This window comes from Phacochoerus africanus, chromosome 12, assembly GCF_016906955.1.
Source record: "Phacochoerus africanus isolate WHEZ1 chromosome 12, ROS_Pafr_v1, whole genome shotgun sequence".
NCBI classification, from domain to species: Eukaryota; Metazoa; Chordata; class Mammalia; order Artiodactyla; family Suidae; genus Phacochoerus; species Phacochoerus africanus.
The window spans coordinates 21,959,652-21,973,793 of record NC_062555.1 but is presented as its reverse complement, the minus strand read 5'-3'; the positions used below and the strand labels follow the sequence as shown (position 1 = coordinate 21,973,793).

The 14,142-nt window shown below is 44.0% G+C and overlaps 1 protein-coding gene across 10 annotated transcripts in view; it reads right to left on the bottom strand.

The window, feature by feature from the left end:
• The window catches only part of SDCCAG8 (SHH signaling and ciliogenesis regulator SDCCAG8), a 250,606-nt gene that overhangs the window by 32,394 nt on the left and 204,070 nt on the right, over nucleotides 1–14,142 (bottom strand). The window contains exon 17 of one of the 10 annotated variants that reach the window (XM_047754912.1): nucleotides 9,058–9,125. The exons of the other annotated variants lie outside the window; for them this stretch is intronic. Within the exon in view, the coding sequence (XP_047610868.1) occupies nucleotides 9,058–9,125 (68 nt within the window). The remainder of the gene's footprint in view (nucleotides 1–9,057; nucleotides 9,126–14,142) is intronic. 10 annotated transcript variants of the gene reach the window in all.

Sequence of the window (14,142 nt, the reverse complement as noted above, 5' to 3'; positions counted from 1 at the left end):
ACCACCGTGTAGCACAACCAAATGAGTGCTAAGTTCCAGCACTAAACTCAATGGAAATCCAATCCAATATCAAATGCAAAAGTCATCCAGAGACGTTAATGTGCTAATTTTTTTTTTTTATTGCTTTTTCGGGCCGCACCTGTGGCATATGGACATTCCCAGACTAGCAGTTGAACTGGAGCTGCAGCTACAGGCCTATGCCACAGCCACAGCCATGAGAGATCCAAGCCGCATCTGCGACCTACACCACAGCTCACAGCAATGCCGGATCCTTAACCCACTGAGCTGAGGCAGGGATAGAACCCCGCAACCTCAAGGATACTAGTCGGGTTCGTTACTGCTGAGCTATAACAGGAATTCCCAAATGTGCTAAATTTAAATCGCAATGCAAAGTTCACCATCCCAGGGTCTGTTGACGTGGTTGGGCTCACCCTGGTTCTTTGGGCACTCCACTGTCCCAAGTGCCAGGCCTGCCCTAGGCGGTCTGCAGGAATCCCGGGACGCTATCTGTGCTCACTGTGCTGGGCATGGCTTGAGCTGGGATTTCTTCCCATCAACCTTGGCCCTCCCGGGAGAAACCAGGGTTCACCCACTGACTAGCCTGCATCTGGCTGCTTCTAGGCATTTCCAGAGAATGGACTGTCACACCCTGGCTAAGGAAAAAGAAAGGAAATCTTATTTAGTTGGGCCTAGGAAAGGTTAAACAATGAATGAATCAAGGCGCCAGAGCGGACCTCACTGTCACAGTCTCATGTAGACATAATTCTAAATCTTTCCAGCTCATCATCCCAGTCGATTCAATTCAATAAAATACAGACCAGAGTCTAGATTGGAAAGACTCCAAAACATCAACTATAGAAGCAAACTACTCTGCATCATTGCCCGGGACAAGTACAGGCACCTGCAGTGTCTGTTTCCCTCCCCTGGGGTGAGCTGACCTTGAATGTGGGGGCGGGGCGGGGGGGGGTGTCCAGCAGGGGTCGTGACCTCGCTGAGAGCGTGAGCCTGCCTTTCTCCCTCCATCTCCTTCTTGTTTCTTGTTCTACCTTTTACTTCCTATACACCTCACCGGGTGTTGTGCTGCTCAGGGAGTTAGCAAAGGCTTGTGATTTTTCTAATGAAAGGTGTTATGGTGTTATGTAAATACACAGTATTATTTTGTCTTTATTCCAGCATTACTGGTTTGAAATAGTTCCGTGTGTGTAAATATGTTGAATAATGTGTAATAATTGGATTTTTTTTTTAGTAACTCCCTGGCATCTCGGTTAAGTAATTGGTAGCAAGCCTACTTGCAGTGAAATGTTAAGCAGGATCTCTAGCGACGGCTCGCTGCTCTTGGTGCCTTTCAAATCCAAGTCTAGCCAGGAGAATCCACCCAGCCCTTACAGTCGATGGATCGTTTGAATACGTGACAGAATCACTAAGTTCTGACCTCCCATGAAAAGAAACAGAGCCATCTAGACACAAAGGCTGAAGTTCATGACACAGCAACTAGCCCACGCCAGAGGGTGGGAAGGAGTCTTCGAGCTCCCTGTAAACAATTAACATTGTGGCTAAGCGTACAACATTTAGGGGGAAAAAAAAAATTAAAAGGCCAAGAGCACCACATGTTTTAAGTTGAAATTTCCAAAAATAAATATTACGCCAGAGATCCGTTGTCAGTCAGGGTCCTGTTAGCTCCTAGGGTTAAGAGGACCTGACTGTGGCCACCCGACTTCTCCATGAGGTTCTGAATAAAGGGTTATTTCCAGATTTCTCCTGTGACAAGAGCCCCCCGCCCCCCATCTGCTGGCTCTCAGAGGAACCCTGAGAGTCCACACCCACGAGCTGGACCGGTATTTCCAGGAGCGGTCACTATTTAAATAGCCTGTGCCCATTTGGAGGACGAGGCTCGTTATCCCCCCATCACAGATGACGGGGAGGGCCTCCCACTCGAATGGAGTCAAAGCCACAGGCTCTCAAATGATTATCAACATGTGGGGAGATGTCCATGGATTCTCGAAAAAATGTACAAAACTTATCAAGTGGTGAGTTTAATGAGTAATCTCACTGTAGATAACTTTGTTATCCATATTATTCCCTCCCAAAATAAAAATACAAGTTCATATTGCAATTGGATTTTACTATAGAGGCAGTATAGGAAGCGGCTTGAGTCAGGGTGGCCTTGGAGCTGAACAGCCATAGGAACCCTCTGGGTAGCCGGCTGAGCCGTCAGGTGGTCCAACCAGACATAGAAAGAACCAGGCAGGAAGTGACGTGATCTTCCACAGTGTGGAATCCAAAGGTTATTAGAGAAGGTGCCCTGTTCTAGTCTTTTCTTATTCTATTGCACACCCTCCATCTCTTTAGGAGTCAAGCATCACCCCTCCATGGAGCCTCTTCTAGTCTCCTCACCCCTGTTCCTTCTTCTGTGTTCCATGCTAGGGCTCTTACCACCGTGCCTCATGACTGCCTGCCCCGACACTAAAATGTCAGTTCCTTGCAAGCATGAGCTGAAGCCTACCAGTACCTACAGGGTCTGACACACGTGTACGTGCTGAATGGAAGAAGGGATTGTCATGACAGCATCATGACCGACTTGACTGTGCTTCTAAAGCACCAACTGGCCCAGGATCAGATGCCACCATGCCGTCCATTTAAAGACTGCTTTATCCTTTCTCTACAGACGGCTTTCAAAGAGCCACTGGCAAAAGCTGCTATGTCCACCTTTGGTTGAAGTAGAGAGTTGGTTGGGTTTGTGGCAATCATGTTACTTTTGCCTCCCAGAGAGCCTGGCCTTTTTCTTTTTTCTTTTTTTTTTTTTCCACCTGAAAAGAAAACAAGATGAAAGAGGCCCATGCTTTGGTGCAGAGAAGGCCTTGCAGACTTTCTAGGAAAGCAATGTCATTGGCCTCAGCTGGGGGCCCAGCAGCACTGTGCTTTTGAGAAAGCTGTCTAAATGCCATACATGATACAGATGCTGGTATTTTCAAGCTGGTCAGGAGGCAGGGGCTTTAAGGCAATGTAAAAAATAAACCACAAGATTCATCTGTTCCATTATTCACTCATTCATTTGTGCAACAAACATTTACCCAAACTCCTACAATGCCGTGTCTGCTGGGTACTGGGGAATAGTGGAGAACAAGCCAGAGAAGACTGCACTCCAAGGAAATTGTAGTTGTCAACAGGACACACATTTGTGGGAATTTTGCCAAGTGCTTCTAGGAACGTGCGAGGAGAGAATCCACACTGGTAGAAAGGAGACAAGTTAAATCTTTTTTTTTTAAGGGCTACACCCCAGGCATATGGACGTTCCCAGGCTAGGGGTCGAATCAGAGATGCAGCTGCCAGCCTACACCACAGCCACAGCAATGCCAGATACTTAACCCACTGAGTGATGCCAGGGATCGAACCCTCGTCCCCATGGATACTAGTTGGGTTTGTTACCGCTGAGCCACAATGGGAACTCCATCTTTATCTTTTATGTAAAAACCTTTTTTTTTTTTTTTTTAATCTAAACTTGAGATTAAGGAATCACTTAAGGGTTTCATCCCAAAGATGAGGTGTTTCAGTTCCCTTTGTTTAAACAGAAGGCCAAATACATTTTATGAGCTCTGGCCACAGTGGGTACCAAAATATGTGATACTGACCCCACACCTCAAAGAGGTCACAACCCATCTGGGCCTAGAAAAGACCTTTACACACAGGAAAGAGAAAGCAGGAAAGATGTTGGAGAGAACGGCCCATGTGTCAGTGAGAGCTCTTCGACTTCAGACGAGGGATTCATTCAAGAGTACTCCCTGGGCGCTAAAGCACTGTATCTTATCGATTTTAAAAATGCACCGGAGTGCCTTTAAATGCATCCATAACCCAGAAATAAGGAAGTGGGTGGGAATGAAACAGTCTCACGGGTAACAAAGGCTTCCACACAATAAAGTTTACAACACAATAGAATGGGAGTGTCGCTCAAATCTGACTGCCTGCGCCCAGAAAGAGAAAATGTTTCCCATTAACGCAAACTTGTTTTGGAGACGAGGAAGGTAGACTTCTAACGCTCCTCAAAGACTGCAAGTCACGCCACGGACGGTTACAAGGAAGGGGGAGCTCCTGAAAAGCTTTCTGCAGATTGCAACAAAGACATTCAAGGCTGCTCCCCCCAACCAGAATTCAGGGGCTCATGAGGTCAGGGACACCCTACGGAGAACATACTGGAACCGTCAGATTGACCCGACGTACTTTCTCTTTGATCGACCTTATATTTGACTGTATTTTAGTAAATTATCCATGTAGTTGTATTTTGACAGCTCTCTTTGCAGCAGTAAAACAAAATGTGTGCATCGCAAATGGCAAAGATTCAAATTTCAGCTATGTTTATCCAAAATAGCACTGAACTGCTTCTGTACTTATGCTATACTGCCTACAGCTTTACGGAAGGGAAGACAGATGGGATGAATTTAGCAGAGAAACAGCTGTGGCTTGAAGAAGAGACAAGCAAAAGTTTTGCTATCAGGCTTCATTATGTATCAAGGTACCAGTAAAATGTGTATCCGTAAGGCAGCCAAAAAAGTGTTTTTCATTTGACTAGTGATAATTACCTTTTCTCAACAGCTGACAATGTTCTAAGTGGCATTAAATAGGTAGAGTAATTAAGCAGTAAGATGCAACAGACAGTGCCTTGCTGGGGAATGGTGGCTCCCCCCCAAAGTGTGCTGGAAGGTACAGGCTAAAGGGCCCTTGATGTCAACCCCCGCAGAAATACAGCAAGGCCCAGAATCTGCTAGTGGGACTGGACACCAACAGGAAAAAGGGAGGACCCCCCATGGAGACTGGTAGCAGGAGCTCATCTGGGCGACCATGGCATTGCCGAAAGAAAGTAATGTAAGCGCCCACCTCTCCCCTTTGCACCCGTCTCTTAATGATAGACGTGCACCATTCATACTCTGCGGCAATCGACTGGACCTTGGGATGGAGAGTGTGGGCTCTTTCTTTTCTGAATCATCTTTGTCTATTTTTAAATATCCAATGAGATGTTCTTCGAGACACAGATGCTTCAATTTCCCAAGAAGAGGAAAGCTCCAGTTTTTACACTCTTGGGGGGGGGGGTGTGAGCAATCACTCTGTGAGTTAGGCTCGCTCAGAGTGACCATTCCTGCCGCGTCAGCGCCCCCCGCCCCCGCTGCAAACCAAGCGCAAACCAAGCGCACTGCTGCAAAGCCCACAGATCCTCCATATAAAGCAGTGCTTCCTGTGCAAACTTTGTGTTTCAAATAATTAACCATGCATTTTGTGAAAAAAATTGTACTTCTGTATTAATTATGTCAAGTAGAGGCCACTACATTGGGTACCTCCCCAAATTATATCGATCATATATGCGCTTTATTAATATCTGATAAATTCCTATTAGTTTCTTTTTCATTTTATTTTTTTTTAAATAAATTGGTTGCTGTAATTTTTTTTTTTTTTTGTCTTTTTAGGGCTGCACCTGCGGCATATGGAGGTTCCCAGGCTAGGGGTCAAACCGGAGGTACAGCTGCCAGCCTACACCACAGCCACAGCAACGCCGGATCCTTAACCCACTGAGCAAGGCCAGGGATCGAACCTGCATCCTCATGGATGCTAGTTGGATTCATTTCTGCTGAGCCATGATGGGAACTCCCAATAGTTTCGTAATAAATCTAATTTATGCCCCAGTGGTGAATAACTTCAGGCTCCACCCAGATCAATAACATTATTATTGCCATGGTAACAGAAAGGAGATGAGCATAGAAAGCCTAAAAAATTGATCTCATGAAATGCAACATATATGTGACAAACTGTGTTGTGACTGATATTTGGTGGCACAAAGTTTTTCCTAAAAAGTCTGAAATAACCACGTCACCACTGAATGGCAATAAATGAAAAGCATCAGCATACTCAAAAACGTGCAAATGGATTAGAAACTTCTTAACTTTCTAGGTATTTTATGATCCGTTTCCATTCCCACTCTTTCAAAAGGCTGTATATTTTCTTTCCCTTTATGTGCAGCTCTTCCCCTTTCCCCTGCCCCACTGAGGGCTTATGGTAACACTCCTCCACCTTTTCAGGGACTTTTGCGCCTGACGACCCTGCTCAGGCCTCCAACTGTATCCTGACAACCCCTCTGACAGCCACCAATTTTCTAGGCTCACTTAGCAGCAGAGACAGTGAGGTGTGGTGGGAGAGCACAGGCTTAGAAGTCAGGCAAAGCTGTTTAAACTCTGGCTTCCCCTCTTATGGACAATACAACTGTGGGCCCATTCCCTGCCTCTGAGCCTCAGTTTCCTGGTCTGCAAATTGGGGTTACACCATGGAGAGCTGCTGCACAGCATCTAGTGTAATGACAGAATAAACTGGCAATAACTAGGAATGACTCAGCAGGGAAAGACAAGATTTTACCCAATTTCTCTTTCTGCCAGTATCTTATTTCAGATTATTGCTTCGCTTCTTTTTCTTCTCACTATTCATCAATCTGCCTTAAAGTTAAGGTAACATGAACATATTCGAAACTGTTGAGATTTTTTTTTTTTGTCTTTTTAAGGCCACACCAGTGGCAATATGGAGGTTCCCAGGCTAGGGGCCCAATCAGAACTACAGCTGCCGGCCTACACCACAGCCACAGCAATGCAGGATCCAAGCCACATCTGCGACCTACACCACAGCTCACGGCAACGCCAGATCCTTAACCCACTGAGCGAGGCCAGGGATCAAACCTGCATCCTCATGGATACTAGCTAGATTCATTTTCACTGTGCCACGACAGGAACTCTGAAACGGTTAAGATTTTACTCTACCACATTTTCTTCCATGTATCTGGACATGATTTTCACACATAGACAGAGGATACTCAAGCTTAAGATATGCATGAAACAGCTTATGACATGCATGTTGGGACTCAGTTCAGAAACAGATCCAATGTTCCTTGTGGGACAACAGTAGCAGTTCAACAGCAGGAAAGCAGCTTGGACAGCACAGGGAATGTGGACATAAAACAATACTGAATCTTGTTGCGATTACAGGAGGAAAGTCTTTCAATTGCTCTTATGGGCACTAAAATAGTCCTAAGATTCTTCACATCAGCAACCCTTGTTCACAGACTTGGGAACAGCACTGCCTGGGATCAAGTTCAGTCTCTGTCACGTCAGAGCTGGGTAACCTTGGGCCAGTTACTTCACCTCATTTTGCTATAGTTTCCTCCTTGGTCAAATGGAGACAATGCCAGTCTTTGCCTCATTGGGTTGTTACAAGAATGAAGCCCGTTAATGAAGGCAAGTGCTTAGAAAAAGATCGTGGTTGCTGCATGGCAAGGACTATTGACGTTAGCTGCTGCGACAGTAATTAATTATAATGAGATCTATTATATATTTATTACCTGTTGTGTAATTATCATTTATTGTAAGGGGTGTCAGGAGGGGTGGTGGAATACAGTGTTCAATGGCTATCAAACTGTGGAAACTGGGGAGTCAAGGAGACAGTCAGGAACCAACAGCCTTGAACGAGAGCAGAGACAGGGTCCTGGGCCAGGAGGCTAAAGGCGTGGATGACTTTCTCTTCTATAAGCGATGATCTTAAGATCGTCCTTGCGGAAGAGTTAGACTTCTTCGTAAAGAGTATGGTCCTAAAATTAGTACCTTGCTCAGACCCATTCAAAAGTCAAGGTCAAACTGAACTTTGTCTTGTGTGTCCTGAGCACTCATTTGGGGAGAGATCCCAAAGGTTCCTACGGGGACATCGCTACCCACACCAGGATACTGGACAGTTACAGTTTTGTCGGAAAGAGATACCTTGAATAGTGCAGCCAAAATGAGAAGAAAACCTATAACAACAGTCTAGCAGCTATACACCAGAAACTGACAAAACACTGTAAATCAACTCTAAGAAAAAAAAAATTTTTTTTTAATTTACGAAAAGTTAACAGTCTAGCAGAAATGCGGTCTCACGGTGTAAGTCAATAAAATCTCTGCCTCTTGATTTCCTCCTACATATTGTAAATGATAACAACCACCCTTGATAACCACTTAACACAGGGCTGGAGAGTGCCAGCTGAAATCCATAAGGCACACTTGCTCTTGCAATTACGTAAACACAGAAATACTCTCTCTTTTAAGAATCAATTGTGAGTGACTTCAAATCAATGTGTTAAGGATAAAAGCTTTAGAAAAATGATGAAAAATCTGGACTTCGATACTGTACTTTGACATCAAGCATCAACATTACAAATGTCAGGTTTGCACAAGGACTGCTATGGGCACACAGTTAAGAAGTAAATACCCTCTATCTGAAAAACGTTCTCCATGCCATGGTGCCAGTCAACAGTGGTAAGCTGCTGCACATATGGATACTGAAGGGCCAGCCAAGGCAAGTACAGTTTAACTTAAAGGGTGAATTTTTTTCCCTATATTTTCCACAGGGCTCCTCTTTTACATTTAAAATTATCTGCTATAAATGATCGATTTATTTTTTGTCATTATTATTATTATTTGTCTTTTTAGGGCTGTACCAGAGGCATGTGGAGGTTCCCAGGCTAGGAGACAAATCGGAGCTGTAGACACCAGCTTACGCCACAGTCACGGCAACTTGGGATCCAAGCCACATCTGTGACCTATACCACAGCTTGCAGCAACACGGGATCCTTAACCCACAAGCGAGGCCAGGGATCGAACCCCCCTCCTCATGGTTGCTAGTCGGGTTCAATAACCACTGAGCCATGACGGCAACTCCTTAAATGACCAATTTAAAAGGAAAGAACTCTGTTTTGGAGCCAAAACCAACTACTAAGTAATGTGGACATTTAAAGAGATTATTTTTAGTTTTGGGATCATTTTCACTGTTGATGTGACAATGAGAATGAAACTTCTTTCATGTCTTCAGTGTTCAGAATCAACAAAATAGACACACACTGACTTTAAATATTTATAAGATTCTTTCCAGAAAGAAAAATTATGACATAATCAATAAGCTCATGTTTTACAAAGCATGAGGAGGAGTCTGGCCAAAAAGAGAAGAGAAGGTCCATTCGCTACTCACAAAACATTAATGTTTTCTAACATGTGAGATAAATACCTGTGATTCCTCCACCCATCTTCCTTTTTGGAAGTTCATCACTGTGTATTCTGTGACAATCTGTTCTCCTAGAATATAGGATTTGAATAGAGCAGATTTGCTTACTTTTTTCCCCTCCAGATGAATACACAAAGACCCTTAAAAAACAAGTGTTCTTTAAAAGACAGTATAATGAGTATATTTAACATTTATTAAAAATATAGCATCTACTAAAGGACCTGGAAACTTAACACTAGCTCTTTGTGCCCAATTCCACAAGATCATAATGAAAGGTCCAGAAAAAGCACTATAAGAAAGAGGGGATAAAGATGGGAGACTGTGTCCCAAAATAAAAAGAAAAGAAAAGAAAAAACCTTCCCCTCTCACCAAAAACGAACAAGTAAACTACTTCCTCTACATTTTTTCTTCTTTTAAGGGCTGCACCTGCCGCCTGTGGAAGTTCCCAGGCTAGTAGTCAAATCAGAGCTGCAGCTGCCAGCCTACATCACAGCCACAGCCACACCTTATCTGAGGCACATCTGTGACCTACACTGCACCTTGTGGCAAGGCCAGATCCTTAACCCACTGAGCAAGGCCAGGGATGGAACATGCATCCTCATGGATACTAGCCAGGTTCTTAACCCTCTGAGCCACAGCAGGAACTCCAACTTCCTTTACATTTTTTTAAATTCTAGGAATGATCCACTTGGACCTAGGCATATTAGTTGTAAAAATAAAAGCCAAAAGACTGGTTTTCCTTATGTATTTACATGAAAAGAATTATACATAGCTGACAGCTCCTTTGAACTTCTTTCATTGCTTTTCCTAAGTGGATCCTCCCATTCAAGTTTCATCAAACTTGGAGGCATCTGTTCTTTTTAAATGGATTTTATTTTGCCACTATAATCCCAAATTTGTCAAGTGAGTATTTCTACAGGTTTATTAAACGAGTCCCCTGAAATGGCTCACATCTTTTATCTTTGAATAATCTGAATGGCCCAGTAGCCTTGGGTCACCTTCATGACCCAGGCCAGCCACAGAGTTAATAAGAGAACTTCCCCACTGGCCAGGGCAGCATCAAGGATAAAAACAGAACCCAATCATTCTTCTGACCTAATTATGTCAGGCTTTCCCTCTCAGGGAACCACACCAAGGAGAGGAAGCTGAGGAGCAGGGCTTTCCATCAAGATACACCCTGAATGCTCCTGGTTCATTCAATGGATAAGCAGTTGGAGGAGAGAGAAAACTAGGATGCCCAAGAAGGGATGGCCCAGAGAAGAGGGCCATGCTCTGAGGTCCTCAAGACCCTGGTCCAGCCATCAACCCACTCTCCCGATCCCTGCTCCCGCAGCTCGCATGCCACGAGTGCAGAGAGTATTCTGACCCATATCTTGTTTCAAGACCCAGGACAGTGCCCAGGCACTGTGACAAACTTGACACTACTGGTCTGTTGGGTACATCATCAGATGTACTCTGCCCTTGAAATGTGGCACAGAGGAGTCTAATAAACTGAATCACATTTGCAAACGCAACAAGGAGGAATGGCTACACAAATTATGCTAAGTGAAGAATGTGTACTTAACTAATCAATTCGGTAAAATTGGATTTAATATATTGGGTTTGCCTAACACGAGATATAATGACAAAAGCTTGGCTTTCTATCGAGCTGAATTTGGAGTAAGACATTTTGAATTAGAGTCATTTATTAGATTTCAGAGCCTCCAGTCTCTTTGCACAATTGAGTGTGAGCAAGAGAGACAGAAGTAAAGCATTTACATGTCTAGAAATTGGCCTACTTTTTCATGGCAGGGTAAAAGAAAACCGCAAAATGCCCTAGGAATTTTTGGTTACAGTTTTTAAAACCTTCGATCCTTCATTCCGAAATAGAAAAATAAGCCCTTTAAAAAAATAATTGCTGTACTTTCTTTTAAAATGTGCCCCAGATTTTTGTTGTTAGGAATTATAACATTGTCATCCTAAGTAGTGCATATGACTTTAAAATGAATATTTATTTTGGTTATTGAAACTAAAATGAACATTGTTACAAAGTTATATGGTGCTGGATTCTATTCACTCACCAAGCATTTATTTCCACATCATCTGTTGAGTTTTCTCCCGCCAACCTAGATGCCCAGCACGGTGGGTGGCACACTTGTCATGTACCTGACCAGGTAAATGGCCCAGCTAAGTGGGAAGTGCATGCTGCTCACTAGGCAAGATGGAGGAGCGAGGAAAGAACACGTCTCTCCAGCAGCTCACCATCCAGTGGGGAACACAGGTCCATGTAACCACGAGGCCAGTGCAGGTTACAGACAGAGCATGGCTTTCAGAAATCTCAGCTATTTAATGATTTAACCTCAAAGACTCTCTTCTTGACCAAACTTTAGCCAGTTTCCTCTAAGACCTCTTTTCAACCAGGCTTTGACCTTGGGCTTCAGCGTGTGCCCTTGTCAGGCCTGCATTGTCCAATTTTAGCAAGAATATTGTCAGTTTAGAGAGAACCCCCTACCCTTGATAGCAGATCAACACAGATATCGAATCAAAATTCCTATCTTCACCACCCCCCGGTGATGTGCGATCACTGGGCCTACCTTCAGGAAGAATCCTGTTAGGTCTGTTTAGCCAGAATCCTCCCTCATCTATGATATTTCTTCTTAGTTATTTCCTATCTATTGATTCCATGCTCCACCACCCCCCATCCTGCTCCTTGGCTATGAACCCCCACACTCTTCCTTGTTGTATCTGAAATTGAGCCAGCTCTCTACAAAGCCCTCTCTCCCCCTATTGCAACAGCATCTCAATAAAATCTGTTTTACCACCCTAGCTCCTGTCAGGCTCTGGTTTCTTTGATAACTCTTCAAGACTGATTTTGTGGAGTTCCCGTTGCGGCACAGCAGAAATGAATCCGACTAGGAATCATGAGGTTGCAGGTTCGATCCCTGGCCTTGCTCAGTGGGTTAAGGATCTGGCATTGCCGTGAGCTGTGGTGGAGGCCGGCAGCTGCAGCTCTGATTGGATCCCTAGCCTGGGAACTTCCATATGCCGCAGGTGTGGCCCTAAAAAGCAAAAAAAAATAAAGAAAGAAAGAAAGAAAAAAAAGACTGATTTGGGGGGAGAACAAAATGATTATTATCGATAATAAAAATGAGATAAAATGTTACACTTAGCTGAGGCCAGACCCATGTTAGTCATTCAGAAAACACTACCTCTTATCTCACTTATACTTAGAATATATGTCCTAACACCCCCAAATGGGTACAATTAAACATAGACTGTGGTGCCCTGGGACTGCAGGGCAGGAAGAAAAACATTTCGAGTGGACGCATCACCTCCCACAGCTCCAAGGAAACCAAACGTGAAAGAAGCTGCTCTGCCCAGATGACTGTGTGTGAGCCCAGGAACAGGAAACTATGAATTTTAGCCCTGTTGCAATCAGTTCCCAGATGCTCTGCTTGGCCTCTGTGTCTCAGACTCATTGTCTCAAAGGGAAGACAATACTAATGATCCATCTTGCACAGTATAGATGGAAAAAGTATCTATTTCATGTTTTAAAGGTCACTGAATATATAACAGCTAGATAGTTGAAGCAAAATACCATATTCATCAGTGAAATAGAAAAGTTTAGCAGCATTCATCTGTTCTCATTTTAAATTTACCACAGTATGCAAATTAGAGGATTTAAAAAAGCATCAGGCAAAAATCTGAGCTAGGTGCGAATGAAAAGCACAATCAGAAGCAAATTTGTGACTGCGTGAAGTGGAAGAGTTTGCCAAATGGGCTGGTGCTTAGATTTTACTACTAATCTGAGTTTATGTAAAGCCAATAGAAAGATCCCAATTATTGTTCAATACCCAGAGCAGAGATTTGCTGCTAAACTGCTGGAGAGTATCGGTCTCAGGTTGGTTTTTGTAAACGTCTTATTTTACGAACTGAAATTGTCACAGGACAACCACACACAAAGCTGAACTTTAACTACACAGCCCCAGTCACATATATATAGTCTGAAGAAAATAAACCAAAATACAATTTGGATTAGGGACTGAAGTCCCTGATTTTAAAAATATTTTGCAGTGGTTGAGAGAATCTACGCAGCCAGGAAGAGCAGTTATTCCACCAACTCAACCTTTCAAAAGACGAATTTTGGCAAAACGAGAGAACCTGATCATTCTGAACAGGATTTTCTTACATCCAGAACATTCACACAATATCAGAAACGTACAGAGGCGGGTTTGTGATTCACAGTCCTGTGCATCTCAGTGGGCCAATATGTTACCCTGAGACATCAGCCTGCTATTTAAACAGCACCCTGTCTGGTTTCCATGGAACAAATTACCTTTGAAAACAAAATGAACTGCATCACATGAAGCTGTGGGAAGGCCACATTCAAGAGCGCCGCACTTCCCAAACCCAAGAGTCAGGAGACCTGCTGCCTTGGGCTGGGGCCCCAAACCAGCCAAGAGTGCAACAGCTTAGGTGACCACCAAGTCCAGCCTGAGAGATGAGGGCCGGATGTCCACCCAGGTGCCAAATCCCACCCTGCTTCAAGACCAACCTTGTAACAAGACTGAGCATCGGCCTCGGTCTGAGTTCCCCGAGTCTCAGAATCTTGATTACTCTCTGCTTCCTCGAGTAACACCGTGATATTTAATCGACTCTGAAAAGGGGGGATAGTAAAAGAAATCTTTTCTACCTCATAATACCTAATCGTACCAAACATTATCCTTTTCGCGTGCCTATTATGTTCTAGGCAGGAGGATGCTGGTGAAGAACAAGACAGACAAGTCCTTGCCTTGCGGCACTTACATTCTAGACAAGGAGGATGAACGAACAGGGGGTCAGGGGATCTTCAAAGGTGTGAGATTCTGATTAACGAGCAGACCTACAGTCTTGCCTGCCACAATGAAGGCACCCCAAAACTAAGCATCTGCTTTCCAGGAAAGAAATGCACAGATATTAAATGTTGCAGACACTTTCTGGGGACTCACAGCCTATCTACGGATTTAGGATTAAGAAGGGACAAGGGACCTATGACAGTGAGGAACCAGCAGAAGAGGAAGGGTCTGAGAACACAGGGGAAAACATGATCACAGCAAAGCAATGCGGAGT